At 45.5% G+C, this 18,972-nt stretch overlaps 1 protein-coding gene across 2 annotated transcripts; it reads left to right on the forward strand.

Moving 5' to 3' along the window:
• Positions 1-17,202: 17,202 nt before the first annotated feature.
• LOC309810317 (GTPase NRas-like) lies at positions 17,203-18,348 on the forward strand. Of its 2 annotated transcripts, XM_082632284.1 has the most exons (2): positions 17,203-17,863; positions 17,906-18,348. In XM_082632284.1, exons 1-2 carry the CDS (start codon positions 17,303-17,305, stop codon positions 17,939-17,941), a joined length of 597 nt encoding a protein of 198 aa, XP_082488410.1. In that variant the 5' UTR covers positions 17,203-17,302; the 3' UTR covers positions 17,942-18,348. The 2 variants fall into 2 exon arrangements, with proteins under 2 accessions (XP_082488410.1, XP_082488411.1); XM_082632285.1 differs by having other exon boundaries at positions 17,203-18,348.
• The last annotated feature ends 624 nt before the right edge of the window (positions 18,349-18,972 follow it).

Here is an 18,972-nt window from a genome sequence, read left to right on the forward strand (position 1 = left end):
CCCAGGCCAGCTGCGGCTGAACTGTTCCCACCCTTCCCAGGTAAAACACCTGAATATGTCCAAGGACTTGAAAGCCTAGAGGAAGGGCCGTGGAGCCACAGCAGCGACAGCACGCAGGCCGACTTGGTGCCTGCAGGCCAGCCAGGATGGTCCTGGCCCCGGGCGCTCTTCTGGAAGCTTTCCATTTCCCTGCCTGAGATACTCCTCCTGTCCCGGCCCCCACTGCTTTTTTCCTTCCTCACCTCTGCCCGGGGAGAAATTCCAACGGAAGGTATGGGTGACACCTCCTCTTCTTTAGCAGGTGGCAGCCCGGCAACTCCTGCAGAAAGTCCAGCAGAGCCCCACTCACACCGGGCCACCCACAGAGCTGTGGCCCCTCACTCCCTCCCACCAGCACAGCCCCGAGACTGCTGACGGGGCAGAGAATATGGCGTCAGGCACAGCTGCAGGGGCTCTTGCTGCCTGGAGCCGTGTTTATATGGACCTCAACCCAGGCACACCTGGGGAGGGCTGGCCGGCAGGGTCAGGCTGCCCGGGTCAGCCCATCCTCACCCCTCAGGGACTCACAGTGCAGAAAATGGACCTCGCTGAACCGGCCAGGTCCAAGGAACAGGTGTGGGCTCCTGAGAGTCTGGATAGACAAGGGGCTGCAGCTCCGGCTTGTTTTCTAATCCTTTTATCTGGCCCATGAGTGGGAGACAACTTCAAGAAGACCCTCTCCTAATGAGAGGAACCCAGGAGTCAGGGAGAGCAGGGGTGATGGGTGGAGACAGAGGCCTGGTGCCCCGGCTGCGGTGGAAGCCTCTGGAAGACCAGGCAGAGGGAGGCCGCACAGAGTGATGCCCAGGGTCACAGACCCGTCGGAGCTGCTGTTTGTTAGCTCAAGTCCTGCTCTGAGGTGCTCTGTGTCAGCTCTGAGTGACAGGTGATCTGGGCTGCTCTGCAATGAGGGCTACGTGCACGGTACCTGTGTGCCCAGCCCTGCCGGGGTACCTGCCCAGGGCAGCTCCGTATCCTGGGAGGGGCCTGACCACGAGAGCGCCATGGGCTGCTGGGGAGGGGGGGGCCTGCCCAGGTGAGCTCCATATCCTGGGATTGCCCTGACCACGAGAGCCCCGTGGGCTGCTGGGGACCTGGTAAACGATGTCGGGACAGTCAGTGAAGCCACCGAGGATATACATCCGGTAGTTCCTAATTCCTACACCCTGCTGGTCATTCTACCATCCACCAGGACACGGTATTCTGTATTAGACTTCAGTGATGCCTTCTTCTGTCTTCCATTACTCCCAGAGTCACAAGAAATTTTGGCTTGTAATTGACAGGACTCAACATACAACGAAGACAATACTGCTGGGGCTCTCCTGCCCCAAGTGTTCAAAAACCCCCACATCATCTTTGGGGAAACGTTAGCTAAAGACCTAAAAGTTCTACCTCTGGAAAAGGGAACCCTCCTTCAATATGCAGATGACATTCTGATCGTCAGCCCTACTAAGGAGGTCTCTGAACTACCTAGCCAATAAAGGAGAGAACGTGTCCAAGAAAAAGGCTCAAATATCACAGACTAAGGTATCCTTCCTGGGCTTCATTCTCACGGAAGGTCGGAGAAGCCCATCCCAGGAAAGCGAAGAAGCCATTTGCAGCCTTACCCCTTTCTAAAACTAGAAGACAGCTTAGGGGTTCCTGGGGAGGCCGGGGTTTTCTGCATCTGGATCCCTATCTACAGTCTAATAGCTGGGCCTCTATATGAAACACTGACACGAAAAGATGATGATCCTTTTGAATAAGAGCCAGAAGCAGCCTTTCAAGAATGGAAAGAGCAGTCAATTCAGAACCTTACCCTGGAACTCCCTAATTTAGCTAAACCCTTTGACCTTTACATTCCCGGTCAAAGTTTAATCGCCCTTGGAGCATTAGTGCAAAATCTGGGACCACTTGAAATGCAGCAATGCAAGAATGCCCTCCAGGTAGGATAAACTATGGTCACCAAGGGCTTTGCCCGCCGCCCCATCAGGCCAGGATACTGGGGGTATCTAAAAACCTGGAAATCAGCAGCCCGCAAGGCCAGCTCCCTCCTAAGGGAAAAGGACCCCACGTGGTGATCCTAACCACCCATCATGCCCTGAAGTTGCAGGTGTCGCTCCATGGACACACTGACCTCGAGTGAGGAGGCCCTCCAACTCCAACCTCCAGAGAGAAAACCAGGGGCAACGGGCCCCCATGACGACTCGTGTGACCATCACTTGACCTGGAGTTTCTCTCAGAAAACAACAAGTGTGTGCCCCGAAAGAGGAGACTACTGCTTGCAGGACTTACTGCACCCAGAGGGGAGCTAATAAGCTTGGTGGGGGAACCGTATATCACGCTTTCACCATAGAAAACCCTACAGACACCGCGGTGATGGTGGCCAATATGACCGGCTGGACTGCTGGCTACTTCTAAAGGCCGTTGACTCAGTGGACGTCATGGTCCTGGATCACCACCGACCCTGGACTGTCTGGGAGTTGAGCAGGCAGGGCTCTGACACCTGGTGCTGTTTGTACGTTAACTGAGGGGCCTAATTGAAGAAAACTCAGACTACCGGTCAGAGCATCTAGGCTGGCAGAAACCGTCAGCCTAATGTCGCCGAACAAATGTGGGACGGGGTAAAACCTGCCCCCCCCCAGCGTCTCTGCGCATCTCTTTCCTGGACCCTTAAAGGTCATTAGAATCGATAACACTTCCAATGCTGGTGCTCAGGCGGATGAGCAGTGAGGCGGGAGGCCTGGGGACAATCAACCTCACCTGGAGGCTGCTGGGGAGAAGTCCTGCCCCTCCCCCCGGGTATGAGGGCTCCCACTCAGCACGAAGCACTGACAGAAGAGGGGTCTGCACCCTCAGCACCCCAAGAATGAGGAACGGGACAAAAAGCAGAGGAGGTGTTTGTCTCAGGCAAAGCCCATTCAAAATTCCTGGGAGATAAAATTAGAATCTGGGCAACAAAATAAAGTCTAACCTTTTTTTCCTTTGTGCTTTGTCTAATTTCACGTGCTCCTAGAGTTCCGCATGCAGAGGTCCCACACCGGGCACTTCAGACCCGATTTCCTAGTGCAGAATGGCTGGGCCGACACCTCAGCTCGCGGGGCCCCGTGCAGACTCCGCGACATAGAGCCTGAGTTCCAGCCAACCCGGCCCTCGAGAGCTCCGCCCCCTCCCTCCCGCTGCCGGGATCCCTACACAGCAGCCCCGCCCACAGCCCGTGGGGGAGCGCATGCTCTCACCTGTCCATTCTCTGATCAAAATATAAAATTTTCCTTTGCTTCTGAACCAAACTCAGTCTCGTTCTGTTGGCTCCAATGACACTGGGCAGGGGGACCCTTGTTGGGACCAATTCTGGAGGATCAGCAGCAGAATTTGAGAACGTTGTAACTTCAGTGAACAGATGTGTGAGCCAAACTGTAATGAACGTAGAGCAGTGTATAAGGCTCATGTAAAATAAGATGTTTCTAAGACTTCCATTTGATATTTCCATCACTTGATTATAAGCAAGTTCCGTGGAGGGTTTTTGTCTTGTCAGGTCAAGTTTAGAGAAATTAAGAGATTGTTTTCCAAGGATGTACATCTAATGATCTTGGCTGAAGCTTCAATCTTCTTTTGAATGCTTTTCCATTGAAAATTATACCATTCTTTCAGCTCCCCCATTTCTGAGGAATGTAAAATCTTGTAACTTATTGTTACCAAAGGGGAAAGGTGTGCGGAGGAATAATTTAAGTTTTTTGGATTAACACATACACAATGCTATGTATAAAATGGATAATCAGCAAGGGCCTACTGTATAGCACAGGGAATTACACTCAATATTTTGTAATAACCTATAAGGGGAAAGAATCTGAAAAAATAGATATGTATATCTACATCATCTACCAAGGCCAGATAAAATGTAACTTAAGGGAGGCTGATGGTGAGCGCTTCTGACCCTCAGTCATCTAAAGCTTGGACTCTGCCTACTGCCCAAGGCCCTTCATGAACATACATGCATGTACCCGTAGCTTAAAACTTCCCCAGGTTTGGGGTTCTGGGAGACACTGATTTGGAAAGATCCCTGGTGTTCCCCTTACTTGCAGGGGACCCTTCCTACTGCTGAAACATGCCTGTCGCACCCAGAGGATGGTACACCATCTGATCAGGAAGAGTTTGGAAAAGGCACCTCATCTCCTCACCTCCAGGTGCTCAGGTTCCCCCCACCAGCCTCTTTCTGAACAATCTCCCCACATAACGAAGTCAGCACCTTCAACATCCAGTTTCACACAGCTTGGAATTTGTCCAGAGGATGAAGGGGAAGTGGGAGAACCATGAGAGACAAGCCCTAGGTGTTTGGACAGGAAAATACCACTTTAATTTCCATTTAGTAAGAGGAATTAACCAAAGGTTCACCTTGCCCCCGGAACCAGAATAGGGCTTGAAGCAATGCTGCTGTTTTGTTGCTAGATCTCAAAGAAACAAGTTGAAAAATGGAGGTCAGGAGCACTGCAATTCACAAACCTGCAGGGTTTAAAATGATACCTATCATCGAAAAATGTCTTGAGGTAAGTCATGGAAAAGGATTTTAACGAAAGGCACAATTGCAGGGAAGGAATGTCAAGAGGTAGATTGAACTAGCCATTAAAGCACATGAAAAATCAGCTGAACTTCACCAATAACACAGTTGTCTAAAAAGGGCGTATACGTTTTTCCTGAATATATTCAGGAAAAACGCATACACCCTTTTTGGCCAACAAAACAGGCTGGCCATGCAAATCAACACTACAAAGAGGTATCAATTCGAATCAGTCAGGAGGGCTATCCTCACAAAATGTAAAAACCAGAAATGCAGGACAGGGCTTGGAGAAAATGGAACCCTGTTACGCTGATGGTGGGAATGTAAATTGCCAATGGCCAGGCTGCAGAAGTGTATTGTGTTTCCTAAAAAAATTAAAAAACAGAGATACAGAGCATACCACACTTGCACTCATGGGCGTATATCCTGTGAAAACCAAAAATCTACAGGACACAAGCACCCCAAAGTTTAGTGCTTCTCTGTTTACAAGAGCCTTGAATTGGATAAAACATAAATGTCCTTGGGGGAAAAAAATGGGTAAAGAAGATGTGGCACTTACAGACAATGGAATATACCTCAGCCAGGAAATCAATGAAATAAGGCCAGTTGGAGGAACTCATGTGGACTTAGGTACTATCATCTAATTGACATAAGTCACACAGAAAAAGAGACTTATCATGAGATATCACTTACAAGTGGAATCTAAAAATGGCTACACATGAACTAAATTACAAAACAGAAACAGAGTCACACATTTACAAACCACATTTATGGCTGCTAAAGGTGAAAGGTGGGGTGGGGTGAGGCATAAACCATGAGGTTGAAATTAGCACAGATACGGTTCCAAACCAAATAGCTAATCGACAAGACCTACTCTATAGCTCAAAGAACTGGACTCACAATATTCTAGTCACCAGAAAAGAATATATACAACTGGTAAGGATCTAAAAAAGAATTTATTGAGGTCTATCTGTTATTGAATCAAGAAGATGTACAGCAGCAAGAAACACAACATTGAAAACCAGCTGTACCCCATTATAAAAATAAATTACAAAAAAAAATTTTTAAAAAGACAGTGAGAGAGAGAGAAAAATTCCTACAGAATTCCTTCAGGGTCTCTGATGCAACCTGGATTGATCACATCTAGACGCACAGATAGATGGGACTTAAGGATGGACACTCGTGGAGTGAGAAAATTGGCGAGGATGGGCCAGCAAATGCAGCACATTTAGAATAATACTGCCTGGCCCCATTCCAAGCGTGCCAAATCTCCAGGTGCAGGGGAATCTTCCTAGAGCTAAAATATGCACGGGACACACAGAGGATGCTACACCGTCTGATCGGGAAGAGTTTGGAGAAGGCACCTCCTCTCCTAATCTCCTGGTGCTCGGGTCCCAACTCCAGCCTCTTTTCTAACAATCTACTCACCAGGGGAAGTCAGCACCTTCAACATCCTCTTTCGCACAGTTTGGAAATTGTCTGGAGGTTGAAGGGGAAGAGTGGGAACAATGAGAGACGAGCCCGAGGTGTTTGGACAGGCACATGCCGCTCTAATTTCCAATCAGGAAGAGGAAAGGACCAAAGGCTCAGCTTGCCCTCGGAACCAGAATAGGGCTTGAAGCAATCCTGCTGTTTGGTGGCCAGTTCGAAAAGAAACAAGTTGAAAAGTGGAGCTCAGGGGCACTGCAATTCACAATCCTGCAGCATTGTAAAAGATACCTAACGTGGAAAAATACCTTGAAGTAAGTCACGAAAAAGGACTTGAAAGCAAGGCAGAATTGCAGGAACGGGATTTCGAGAGGGAGCTTGGTCTCGCCTCGAAAGCACATGGAAAGCGGCAGAACTCCTTCAACGACTTGGATACAACCGAAATCTCCTTTGAAGGAAAACATGGATAAAGAAGATGTGATACTTATGTACAATGGAATATAACTCAGCCATGAAATCAATGAAATAAGACCAGTTGCAGCAACTCGGGTGTACTTAGGTACGATCATTCTCAGTGACATAAGTCAGACAGAAAAATGAGACTTATCATCAGATATCAGTTATAGGTGGAATATCAAAATTGCGACACATGAACTAAATGTCAAAAGAGACACAGAATCACACATTTAGAAAACACACTTATGACTGCTAGAGTACAAAGGTCGGTTGAGGTGAGGCATAAACCAGGAGTTTGAAATGAGCACAGATACCCTTCCACAGACCAAATAGGCAATCAACAAGGCTTACTCTAAAGCTCAAAGGACTGGACTCAGCACACTACACACCGGAAAAGATTATATACGACTGGTCAGAATCAGAAAAAGAATTTATTGATGTCTCTCTGTAAGTGAATCAAGTGGATGTGCAGCAGCATTGAAAATCACCTACACCCCATTATAAAAATAAATTCCAAAAAACAAACAAACAAACAAACAAACAAAAACAAAGACAGTGAGTGAGAGAGAAATTCTTACAGAATTCGTTCAGGGGCTGTGATGCAACCCCAGTTGAACACATCTAGACCCAGAGTTGGATGGGACCTAAGGCTGGACACTCGTGGGGCTGAGAGGCTTGGTGAGGATGGGTGAGCAAATGCAGCCCCTTTACAGTAATATGCTTGTTCTCCCTTCCATAGGTCCCAAATCTCCAGGGGCAGGGGACTCATCCTACAGCTAAAAGATTCATTGGACACCCAGAGTATGGTACACTGTGTGACCGGGAAGAGCTTGGAAAAGGCACCTCATCTCCTCATCTCTTGGTGGTCGGCTTCCCGCCTCGAGCCTCTTTCCTAACTATCTCCCCACTCGTGGACATTAGCACCTTCAACATCCTGTTTCGCAGTTTGGAATTTGTCCGGAGAATGAAGCCGAATGGGGGCAATAAGTGACAAGCCCTAGGTTTTTCAACAGGCACATGCCACTCTAATTTCCAATAAGGAAGAGGATTTGACCAAAGGCTCACCTTGCCCCCGGAATCAGAATAGGGTTTTAAGCAATGCTGCTGTTTTGTGGCCTGTTCCCCACAAAATATGAAAAATCCACCTCAGGGCCCTGAAATTTTCAAACCTTCAAGGTGGTAAAGGATATCTATCATCGAAAAATATCATCGTGAGGTAAGTCATCGAAAAGGACTTGAAAGCAAGGCAGAATTGCACAGAGGGATTTCAAGAGGTAGATTGGACTCGCAGTTAAAGCACATGAAAAGTGGCTGAACTATGCCAATGATCCATTTGGCCAAAAAGGGGGTATGCGTTTTTTCTGAATATATTCAGGAAAAATGCATACTCCCTTTTTTGCCAACCAAACAGGCGGGCAACAAATATCAACACTTCGCATCAGTCAGATCGGCCATCATCACAAAGTGTAAAAACCAGAAAAGCAGGACAGGGCATGGAGAAAAGGGAGCCCTGTCTCGCTGACACTAGGAACATAAATTGCCAATGGGAACTCTGGAGAAATGTATTGTGTTTCCTAAAAAATCTAAAAAAACAGAGCTAGAGAGCATACGGCACTTTCACTCATGGGCATATGTCTTGGGAAAAACAAAATTTGACAGGACACAGAGAACCCCACTTTTAGTGCATCTCTGTTTACAAGAGCCTCGACTTGGATACAACCTACATGTACTTGGAAGGAAAAATGGATAAAGAAGATGTGGTACTTATGTACAGTGGAATGTTAATCAGCCATGAAATCAATGAAATAAGGCCAGTTGCAGCAACTCCGGTGGACTTAGGGACTATCATTCTAAGTGACATAAGTCAGACAGAAAAAGAGATTTATCATAAGATATCACTTAGAGGTGGAATCTAAAAATGGCTACACATGAACTAATTAAAGAAGAGAAACGGAGTCACACATTTAGGGCTTCCCTGGTGGCGCAGTGGCTAAGAATTCACCAGCCAATCAGGGGAAACAGGTTCGAGCCCTAGTCTGAAAAGATCCCACATGCCGCAGATCCACTACGCCCGTGCGCCACAAATACTGAGCCAGCATTCTCAAGCTGGCAAGCCACAACTACTGAGCCCACGTGCCACAACTACTGAAGCCCGCACGCCAGCGCCCACGTTCTGCAACAAGAGAAGCCACCCAATGAGTAGCCTGCACACCGCAACCAAGACCCAACACAACCTATTAATTAATTAATTAAAAAAAAGAAAGTTGCCGTCTGACAGTGCCTGGTGAGGGACAAATTTCTGGTTCATAATGTGGGTCTTCTGGTTCTGCAACTAAATGATGTAATGGGCATAAGATCTTTTGTGTGCTACATTTATTAGGTCACTAATCCCATATCTGAGGTCTCTGGCCTCATGACCTAATCACCTCCCAAAAGCCCCACCTCCTAATACCATCAACAAGGGAGCTGGTTTTCAAAATTTGAAAACTAGAGGCACGAAATGTTTATACCATAACAGGGACCACATGGTTAATTTATTTTTCCTTTCATGTTAAATGTTTTGCACATATATATTTATTATATAATCCTGAAACCCTTGTGTTTTTTTTAAGATTCTTTTCCCATATAGGCCAGTACAGAGCAATGAGTAGAGTTCCCTGTGCTATACAGCAGGTCCATGCCAAAACGTATCTATTTTATACATAGTCGTGTGCATATGTCAGTCCCATTCTCCCAATTTATCCCTCCCCCACTTATCCCCTGGTAACCATAAGTTTGTTTTCTATATCCATGACTCTATTTCTGTTTTGTAAAGAAGTTCTTTTCTACCATTTTTTTTTAGATTCCGCATGTAAGCAATATCATATGATATCTGTCTTTCTGTGTCTGACTTGCTTCACTCAGTATAACAATTTCTAAGTCCATTCATGTTGCTGAGAAACCCTTAATTGTTAAGGATAACCCTCAATTTTTTCCAGTGTCATCAGCAATTCTTTCTGGCAGACATGTGATAACACTTTTTAAACAGGGATATTGAGACCAAAGCTCCTGACCTGCAAACAAAAAAAAATATTATTCATAAAGTGAAAACTTTGCACATCAAAGGCTGACAGCACTTGATCTCTATCGTTCTGCACCCACTGCTGACAGAGGGCAGAGGGGTTTGACTCACTAACCGTCCTTACGTGCACTTCTTCCTAATGGGGTATTCCACCTAAAACTTACAAGAAGCGGGACTGCATCATGGAACCCATCAATGACTACTGCAGATTCTGAAGCAGCAAAAGAAATAAAAATAAAAACATGATGAAATCATCCAAAGGGTTCTCTCTACATTGTTACATTAGTTTCCCTCCCACTGTGAACCCATTTCAAACCCTGTCACTTGAACCTGTTTTTATATTTTTCAACAAAAATAATGTTAATCTGCAGTCACACGCTCCAGTAATACTACACTATCCCTTGTGCAAGTACGTAGGGATTTGAGGAGCTATGGGAGGCTATCATGAGAGGTTCCCTAGAATAATTGCTGGCGTTGGTACATAAGTTGAGGGAGGTATCAGGGCACACCAAAAGAGAGGGTAACTGCACAGAAAATACAAGCAGGTACATTTCTGTGTCGTTTCAAGCAGCTTATTTCCTGCATCAACCATGGTGGTATGTTGACCCTTCCTCTTTCTACCAGTAGTACAACAAACAAATAGAAAGGATATTTAGGCTGCTTGTTTTATCCTCACCTCTCACAACTGACCTGCATTCACATAGAGGACAATGAGGGGCCCTTACTATCATCTTACCCAATACTGGAGAACTAGAGAATGTCCAAATTTTTCCAGGGATTATTTTCATATTCTCCAATCAGGTCTATGAAGGAATCTTACCTATTCTGTTTAATGAAGTCATATCTCGTGTGGCGCCCATCATCACCAATAATGGAAAGAAATTTGAAGGGTCTTAGATTTTACCATATTTGAAATTCCAGTATTTTAGCCTGACATGTTTTTTGATTTTACAAAAAAATATTTTAAATGAGACAAAAAATCATTTTTATGACACAGACAGCAATAGTTTTATATTTTTATCTGTTCCACTTGCACACAAAAGTCTCATGGGGTTATGTAAAGCAGTCCTGTTGGGTGCTGTGCGTGGGGCAAGTATCGATTAAAGCTTAGGAATCTTAAGCTTCACTCACCTGAAACTTTTAAAGTATGATGCAAACAATACTGTCTAACATTTGAACAGAGCAAGACACTGTCTTTATTTTATTTGTCAGGTAATTAATCTGTCTTTTGCCCCAGGGAGAGAAACAACTGGCATCTTCCATCAATGTGCTGTACAAAAATCTTTGAACAGAGAGTACAAGCAGAGGCTGATAAAAGATGTGAAAAAAAAAAAAAAAAGAGAGAGACCCTTGTGGCATTTTCTCCTAACTTATTGCAATCTCCCATTTAAAATGTGGTAATAATCAATGTTCTGAGGAAAAGGCCCAAGGAAGGTTTTTGCTTTTGTGGAATAATGGGATTGCTAAAGATTTTAGGAGGTAAGAAGAATTGGTGAGAATGACCATGAGACATCAGAGAAAAGTCAGATCCATGGATGAAGTGATGTTTACCTCTGTGAATCAATGAGAGGTATTAGCAAATGAAAAGAAATTTGAATGCAACATTTTATGTATAAATGTAACCTTTCAGCTGTCCTAGAAAAAATTGATTTTCACTATGATACAACATATTTAGTTTAGAAAGTTAACAAATTTAAAGCTTAATAATTAGATTTATTGAGGAAACAAAAACAGAGGGTTTTTTGTGGTTTTTTTTTTTGCAGTATGCGGTCCTCTCACTGCTGTGGCCTCTCCCGTTGCGGAGCACAGGCTCCGGACGCACAGGCTCAGTGGCCATGGCTCAGGGGCCCAGCCACTCCGCGGCATGTGGGATCCTCCCGGACTGGGGCACGAACCCGTGTCCCCTGCATCGGCAGGTGGACTCTCAACCACTGGGCCACCAGGGAAGCCCTTTATGGGATTTTTAAACTAATATTGAAATACTTCACACTGAGAACTAGCGCAGTCCTACCTGTAAATCGCAACCACTTGGAGATAAAATCAAGTACAAGGAATGGTTTGTTCCTACACTAAAGTGAGGGTAGAGGCCTGACATTTGGGGCAAATGCTCGGGGGGCTCTGGAAATTCTCAACAGCAGCTGCTATTTGAGGATAAGCTGATCTTCCTCGGGAAGAATGACCTCTGACTCAGAGTCAGGAGCATGGAGTCTCGGCTCCAGCCCCAGGACGTGTTCACCGCTGCACACCTCCCTTAACTTTCAAAAGACGGCCTGATTTTTTAATCTGTAAAAGGAGAGGCATTGCAGGGGGTGTCGATGTGAGTTCTACTGCCTATTAATTGTGTAAGTTCAGTCAACTTCCTCAAACCTTCTGAAACCCAGTTTCCTAATATATATTTTAAGATAATAATAATACTTACCTCAAAAAGTGATGCTACACCTAATGATATAAGCAAATTTAAAGTGCCCAACACTTAATACAGAATTATTTTTATTCTGACATTTTATCACAAAACTTTTCAAACATACGGAAAAGCTGAAAGCATTTCAGAGTGGACACCCATGTTGGTCATCATCTAGAGTCTACAATTCACATTGCCCTGTGCTTGCTTTATCACTTACCTCTCCACTGATCACTCCCCTACCCACACACCAATCCATCTTATTATTTTTTGATGCATTTAAAAGAAGCAGACTCCAGTCCATTTCCAAATGTCATTCATTAGAGTATAATATTTGTCTGTGGCCCCATTTTATTCTTTGGAGGTAAAGTTCACACATAATGAAATGCACAAATCCTAAGTACATCATTTAATGGGTGATAATAAATGCTCACCCCCTAAGCCCAAGCCCCAGTCATGATATGGAATATTACCATCACCCCCAGAAGATTCCCTCATGACGCATTCCAGTAAATCCCTGACCCGCCTTCAAGATGCAACTACTCTTCTCATTTTCTTGGCCCATCCAAAGCTGACCCAAAGTGATCCAGAACCTGTGTCACGTAACTAAAGATCTCGTTTCCAGGTGACTTTCATATAATAGCAAAGAGTCAAAGGGTTTTATCCCCAAATCTATGCATTTTTCATTATTGTTTGCATCTCGGTTTCTAAGAACGTTGCACCAATAAAATGACAAAATACATTTGGAACAATCAACCCAAGAATCATTTTGCACCAAAAGTGAAAATTCTCACCACAAGATGGCAGCAGCAGCCCATCATGTTGCTCCACACCTGCCCCTGTGACGCACCAGCTTTCGGATTATCAGGCTTCCACTCCGTCCTCACAAAGCACACTTCTGTTAGGAACAGGGGGCCAACAATGATGAATAGCACCTGTATTTAGGGACAGCATTTCTAAACAGGTAAATTAAGGGGAACCAAGAAATCCACAAATGAGGCTGGTTAACATATGAGATACCCCTGAGACCAGGACTCTGGTTACCCCTGGGTCTCTTTGGTCAGCTTCAGGTGGGGCGTAGATGTGTTGATCAAAGCTGCCGATGACACAAATCCAAGCAGTTATTATAGAACTCCAGTTACAGAATCAGTTGTCAAAAGCTGTTGATGTTTAACAAGTATGAAAGAAAAGATCTTCACCGAAGCATCACAACTAACTGCCAGCATCTGTACAAGATGGTGGCCTGCAAACTACCTCTTCATCCTGGCTGTCAAATTCCAATTTGAATTGACAAAGGGATGCGAAGGCCTGAGAGACTGCTTCTGGACTAGAGAGCCAGGACTGGTAGGATCCACCTCCAAACAACACTGAAGAGTAATTTAGAGCAGGAAGGTCCTAGGGACCAAGGCAACACTCCTTACATTTGTAATAAAGTTTGCAGTGTTTTGGAAACCAAGAAAAGGTCATGTCAGTAGCCGATTGCAGAGGAAAGAACTTGAAGAACTAGAGCAAAGAGAATCTACAGCGCGGCCAGTGCTGGCTCAGATGTAGAAGGCCTGTCAATGGGTAGGGACAGTGACCAGTGTGAGGGGCATCTCTTCCCCTTTAGCCTGTTGCAGCCCCTTTCCCTGATATGTTCACAACAGAGACATCCACATGCGGGAGGTAATGTGAAGGAGGAGAATCCATGTGACAGACGACGGTGAGAACTTTGCAAAGTGTGGGACACGTCACACTCGAGGCTCGCACCACGATTGGGGTATTAAAAAGAGATGACCCAGCAATTGCATTACTGGGCACATACCCTGAGAAAACCATAAATCAAAAAGAGTCATGAACCACAGTGTTCACTGCAGCTCTTTTTACAATAGTCAGGACATGGAAGCAACCTAAGTGTCCATCGATAGATGAATGGATAAAGAAGATGTGGCACATATATACAATGCAATATTGCTCAGCCATAAAAAGAAACGAAATTGAATTATTAGTTGTGAGGTGGATGGACCTAGAGTGTGTCATACAGAGTGAAGTAAGTCAGAAAGAGAGAAACAAATACCGTATGCTAACACATATACATGGAATCTAAGAAAGAAGAAAGATGTCATGAAGAACCTTGGGGTAAGACGGGAATAAAGACACAGACCTACTAGAGAATGGACTTGAGGATATGGGGAGGGGGAAGGGTAAGCTGTGACAAAGCAAGAGAGTGGCATGGACATATATACACTACCAAATGTGAAATAGATAGCTAGTGGGAAGCAGCCGCATAGCACAGGGAGATCAGCTCGGTGCTCTGTTACCACCTAGAGGGGTGGGATAGGGAGGGTGGGATAGGGAGGGTGGGAGGGAGGGAGACGCAAGAGGAAAGAGATATGGGAACATATGCATATGTATAACTGATTCACTTTGTTATAAAGCAGAAACTAACACACCATTGTAAAGCAATTATACTCCAATAAAGATGTAAAAAAAAAAAAAAAAAAAGAGATGATTTCCCTAGGTGCTTAGACACATAACAATAACCCACAGGCACGAGGTTCTTACATTCTTCTACTTATAAAATCCATCACATGATGATGTATTACAGATTGGAATCATCTTGCCCAAGCCTTCTTAGAGAGCGAGTCTGTTGAAACTGAAGTCCATTCAAACTAGTTTGTTCATCCAAAGCCCTAGGGGAGACACATCTCAGCACAAGTCCCCTGTCACTGATGGATAAAAACCCTAACTGCTTGCAGCAAGCGATGAGCTTACCTTAACACAGTCGATAATGTTGAAATTACTTTGATTCCTTGGGCTGACAAGATGCACATATTAAAGATCTCCATAATTAAATATACAACGTCAAGTCAAATAATCATTGGAACGAACAGGGAGCAGTGAGGACCGCTGGGCCTCATCCAACCCTTCCAACTCCGACAGTTCATTAACGAAGACAAGGAACAAACAGAGTCAGGGGTAGACAAATGGAACATGTCGGGTTTAGGGCAGAAATCTTGGTAAAGGTGAGAGTTTTCTTCTGCTCTTGTGGAAAACCTCTCTCACTGTGATTTTCACTGCAGCTCGTGACGGTGTGGATTCCTCTGGGAAGTTGACCGGATTTCCTGGTCTCTCCTCGTCAAGGACCAGCACCGGGGTGGCATCTCATGGTACCTGCAGCCTGGGAGGGGGGGTCAGCGCCCACCTCACAGATGAGAAAACGGAGTCCCAGGAGGCTCCTCCTGCCAGGGGTCCTGAGGCTTCCTGAGGCCTGACACCGGGCTGGGGACACATCTGCAGCCCCAACCCCCCGACAATAAGAAAGCCCAGGCTGTGTGGGAAGAGATCTCTCTAAACCACACAGCCCGCAGAAGGGCCCCAGGCACTTCCTAACTTCAGCTCCCAACCGTGTTGTATTTTTCCCACGAGGTATTACCATCCTTAAACATACTTGGTTCCACTTCTTCCTCTGTACGTCGTATTTTTCACGTGCAAAGTATTCTGCTACTATTATAATAAAATAACCTCCTTTGTTAGGGCTCCAAGTCCCTGCTTTCTCCCTTAAAGGGTCTTGATCATTTTATCTACTCTCCCTTTTCTTCAGCCCTAGAAGGGGCTTCTTGTGACGCCAGCCCCTGCCGGCCAGCACACTGCACCCTCCTCCTCCCCGCAGGCTCCCATCAGCTGCCTTCAGCACCACTCCACCCAGCAACTGCCATCCCTCGGTCCTTCTGCTCGCCCACCCTGCCCTAAGCTCTGCCCGTCTCTGCCTTGGCAGGCTGGCCCCGCAAACCTGATTCCTCCTCCTGGGCCTCATCTAGACTACATTTTCCTCCCCCTTTGCATCTAGGGGGCATGGGCCTGTCCCCAGCTGGCAAGGAGCCGGATGCTGTAGGATTTGCAGTGAAGATGCGCGCGGTCTCCCCAGCCCCGACTTGCCCTCCTGGGGCGGGCGCAGGGCAGGACTTCAAACACCTCCCGATGGCTCTAGGGGGATGAGGGGTGCTGGTTCCGGCCATCCACCCCTCCTGGATGGGACACTGCACTTCCTCTGTCTCCTCTTTCCTCTTCCTATTGGCTCTTCCTCGTGACACACAAACTTATCAACATCTTTGCATCCTAAGGAGAAAATATCTCCTCTGGATCCTTACTTTCCCTCAAGTTTCTGACTCGCTTTTCTTCACTGTCAGCGTGAATAAGTTACGAGAAATACCCTCCGAGCAGCTACTTCTGTCTGCTTCCTCCTTAACACTTTGCTGTCTGGCTTCCATCCACCCCCTTGATGGAGACCCCATAACTGCTCTTTCAAGGGTCTTCAAGGTCCCTTAATTTTCACAAGGTCCACCAACCCTTCCCTGAAACGCACGAGGTTCTTCACACCTCACCCACTCTCGAAATCTTCTATTCTCTGCGACAGCCTTCTTCTGTCTCATGTTTTTCTCCCTCCTCTAAGACTGGAAACTTTGAATTCAGATAGACACGGCTCAAGTCCTGGATCCTCCCGGATTTGTTTGACCTTCAGCAAGGTACTTAAATTCTCCGAGCCTCTGTTTCTTCACCTGTAAACTGGGAAAGATAAGGGAACAAGTATAAAGCCTTCAATGAGAAAACACGCAAAATGTGTAGCAGAAGGTATGCGTCATAAGAAGTTGATTTCCTGCCCATCCATTCCACCTCCATCTCTGTGTCCCACAGAGACCCCGGGACAGTGACATTTAGTAAATATGTGTGAACCCACATAGAATCAGGGGTCCTGCATGATAACCAGCTTCTGGCTGATGAGTAGGTTGGCTAAAAGTGGAGAGAACAAAGTACCACGGTGGGAGCCAAGTTTCTCACCAGGCAGATTCCTTGCAGATTCCTCATCTCTAACCCTTCTTCCTTTGCACCACCCTGCCACACCCCCAGACAGTGTCTGCAATCCTATGTGTTAGCAGGCGATGGAATCCACAGACATGGGAGCTTAAATGAGCTTTTCCAAAACAGCAGACTGCTCAGATGTGCGTGCCAGGGCTAAAGAGGGAACATCTTGCTGGCCCTGCTTGCAAAAAACAAACAACAAAAAACAGTTTTAATGAACATTATATTCTTGTATAAACGGTATAAAGTTGATAATGTTACCATATTCAGAATTTATAAGCTGTTTTCCTTTGACACAGAATTTACATCCTTATGTTTAAACCACTGAATTGCCTTGATATTTTGTTCTGGCTTGTAGTACATTCTTAGAATTAAGACAGCATCGCAAATTCTTAGAAATCAGGACCACAAACGAGATTGTTCTTAAAAGCTAATTCTGGGGGGCTGTTCATGGCGGTTCCGGGGTCTCCAACTTGTTTCCCGGTTGTGGTCCAAATCTGTCCGAAGCGGAGGCAGTGGAGCTTGAGGTTCTTGCTGGTGTGAAATGACTGAGTACAAACTGGTGGTGGTTGAAGCAGGTGGTGTTGGGAAAAGCGCACTGACAATCCAGCTGATCCAGAACCACGTTGTAGATGAATATGATCCCACCATAGAGGATTCTTACCGAAAACAGGTGGTTATAGATGGTGAAACCTCTCTGTTGGACATACTGGCTACAGCTGGACAAGAGGAGTACAGTGCCATGAGAGACCAATACATGAGGACAGGCGAAGGCTTCCTTTGTGTATTTGCCATCAATAATAGCAAATCATTTGCAGATATTAACCTCTACAGGGAACAGATTAAGTGTGTAAAAGACTCAGATGATGTACCTATGGTGCTAGCAGGAAACAAGTGTGATTTGCCAGCAAGGACAGTTGACACAAAACAAGCCCATGAACTGGCCAAGAGTTATGGAATTCCATTCATTGAAACCTCAGCCAAGACCAGACAGGGTGTTGAAGATGCCTCTTACACACTGGTAAGAGAAATATGTCGGTACCGAATGAAAAAACTCAACAGCAGTTATGATGGGACTCAAGGTTGTATGGGAATGCCATGTGTGGTGATGTAACAAGATACTTTTAAAGTTCTACCCTCAGAAAAGAGCCACCATCAAGCTGCACTGACACCTTGGTCCTGACTTCCCTGGAGGAGAAGTATTCCTGTTGCTATCTTCAGTCTCACAAAGAAGCTCCTGCGGTTTCCCCAAATGTCAGTAGATCAGTATAATATTCTCTATTTGAGAAGTTCTCAGAGTAACTACCTCCTCACTTGGTTGTCTGACCAGAGAAATGAACCTCTTGTTACTCCCAGTATTTCTCCACCCTGGGTTCTCCCCGAGCACACACAAACAAACCTCCGCCACCCCAGATTTTTCATCTGAAAAGCAATTAATGCTCTGAAACAGAGAACCAAACTGTAGAAACATGAAATTCTGTAGAAAACAATGTCTTGAGCTCTGAAGTAGCAACTGCTGGTGACTTTTTTTCCTTTTTACTGTTGAACTTGGAACTATGTTGGGTTTTGGAGAAATGTCATAAATTACTGTTTTGCTGAGAATATAGTTAATGTTGCTATTTGGTTTGTTTGTAATGTTATCAGCTATATTCTATAAACTGGCATCTGCTCTGTATTCAGAAATTTTAAAAAAAAAGCTAATTCTGGAAGAAAAAATGACTCACCTTTCATGTTTCTCAAAGTTCAAAACTTGTTTAGTAGCGCTTTTAACACAAGGAAAATTGTGTTCATTTCCAATAAATGTCAATACTCTCCACTGAAGAAGAACTTGTCCATCATTAAAATCCTTTTTGAGGGCTTCCCTGGTGGAGCAGTGGTTCGGAGTCCGCCTGCCGATGCAGGGGACACGGGTTCGTGCCCCGGTCCGGGAAGATCCCACATGTTGTGGAGCGGCTGGGCCCGTGAGCCATGGCCGCTGAGCCTGCGCGTCCGGAGCCTGTGCTCCGCAACGGGAGAGGCCACAACAGTGAGAGGCCCGCGTACCGAAAAAAAAAAAAAAAAAAAAAAAATCCTTTTTGAGTTTTATTACACAACAGATGTAACAGCACCCTGGAGCACTAATAAAAATAACTGTTAACAGCTTTATTGATATATAATTCACATGTCATAAACGTCCCCATTTAAAGTGTACAGTTCAACGGTCCTTAGTATATC

The sequence above is a fragment of the Mesoplodon mirus genome, assembly GCF_964341445.2.
Source record: "Mesoplodon mirus genome assembly, chromosome: 9".
NCBI lineage: Eukaryota > Metazoa > Chordata > Mammalia > Artiodactyla > Ziphiidae > Mesoplodon > Mesoplodon mirus.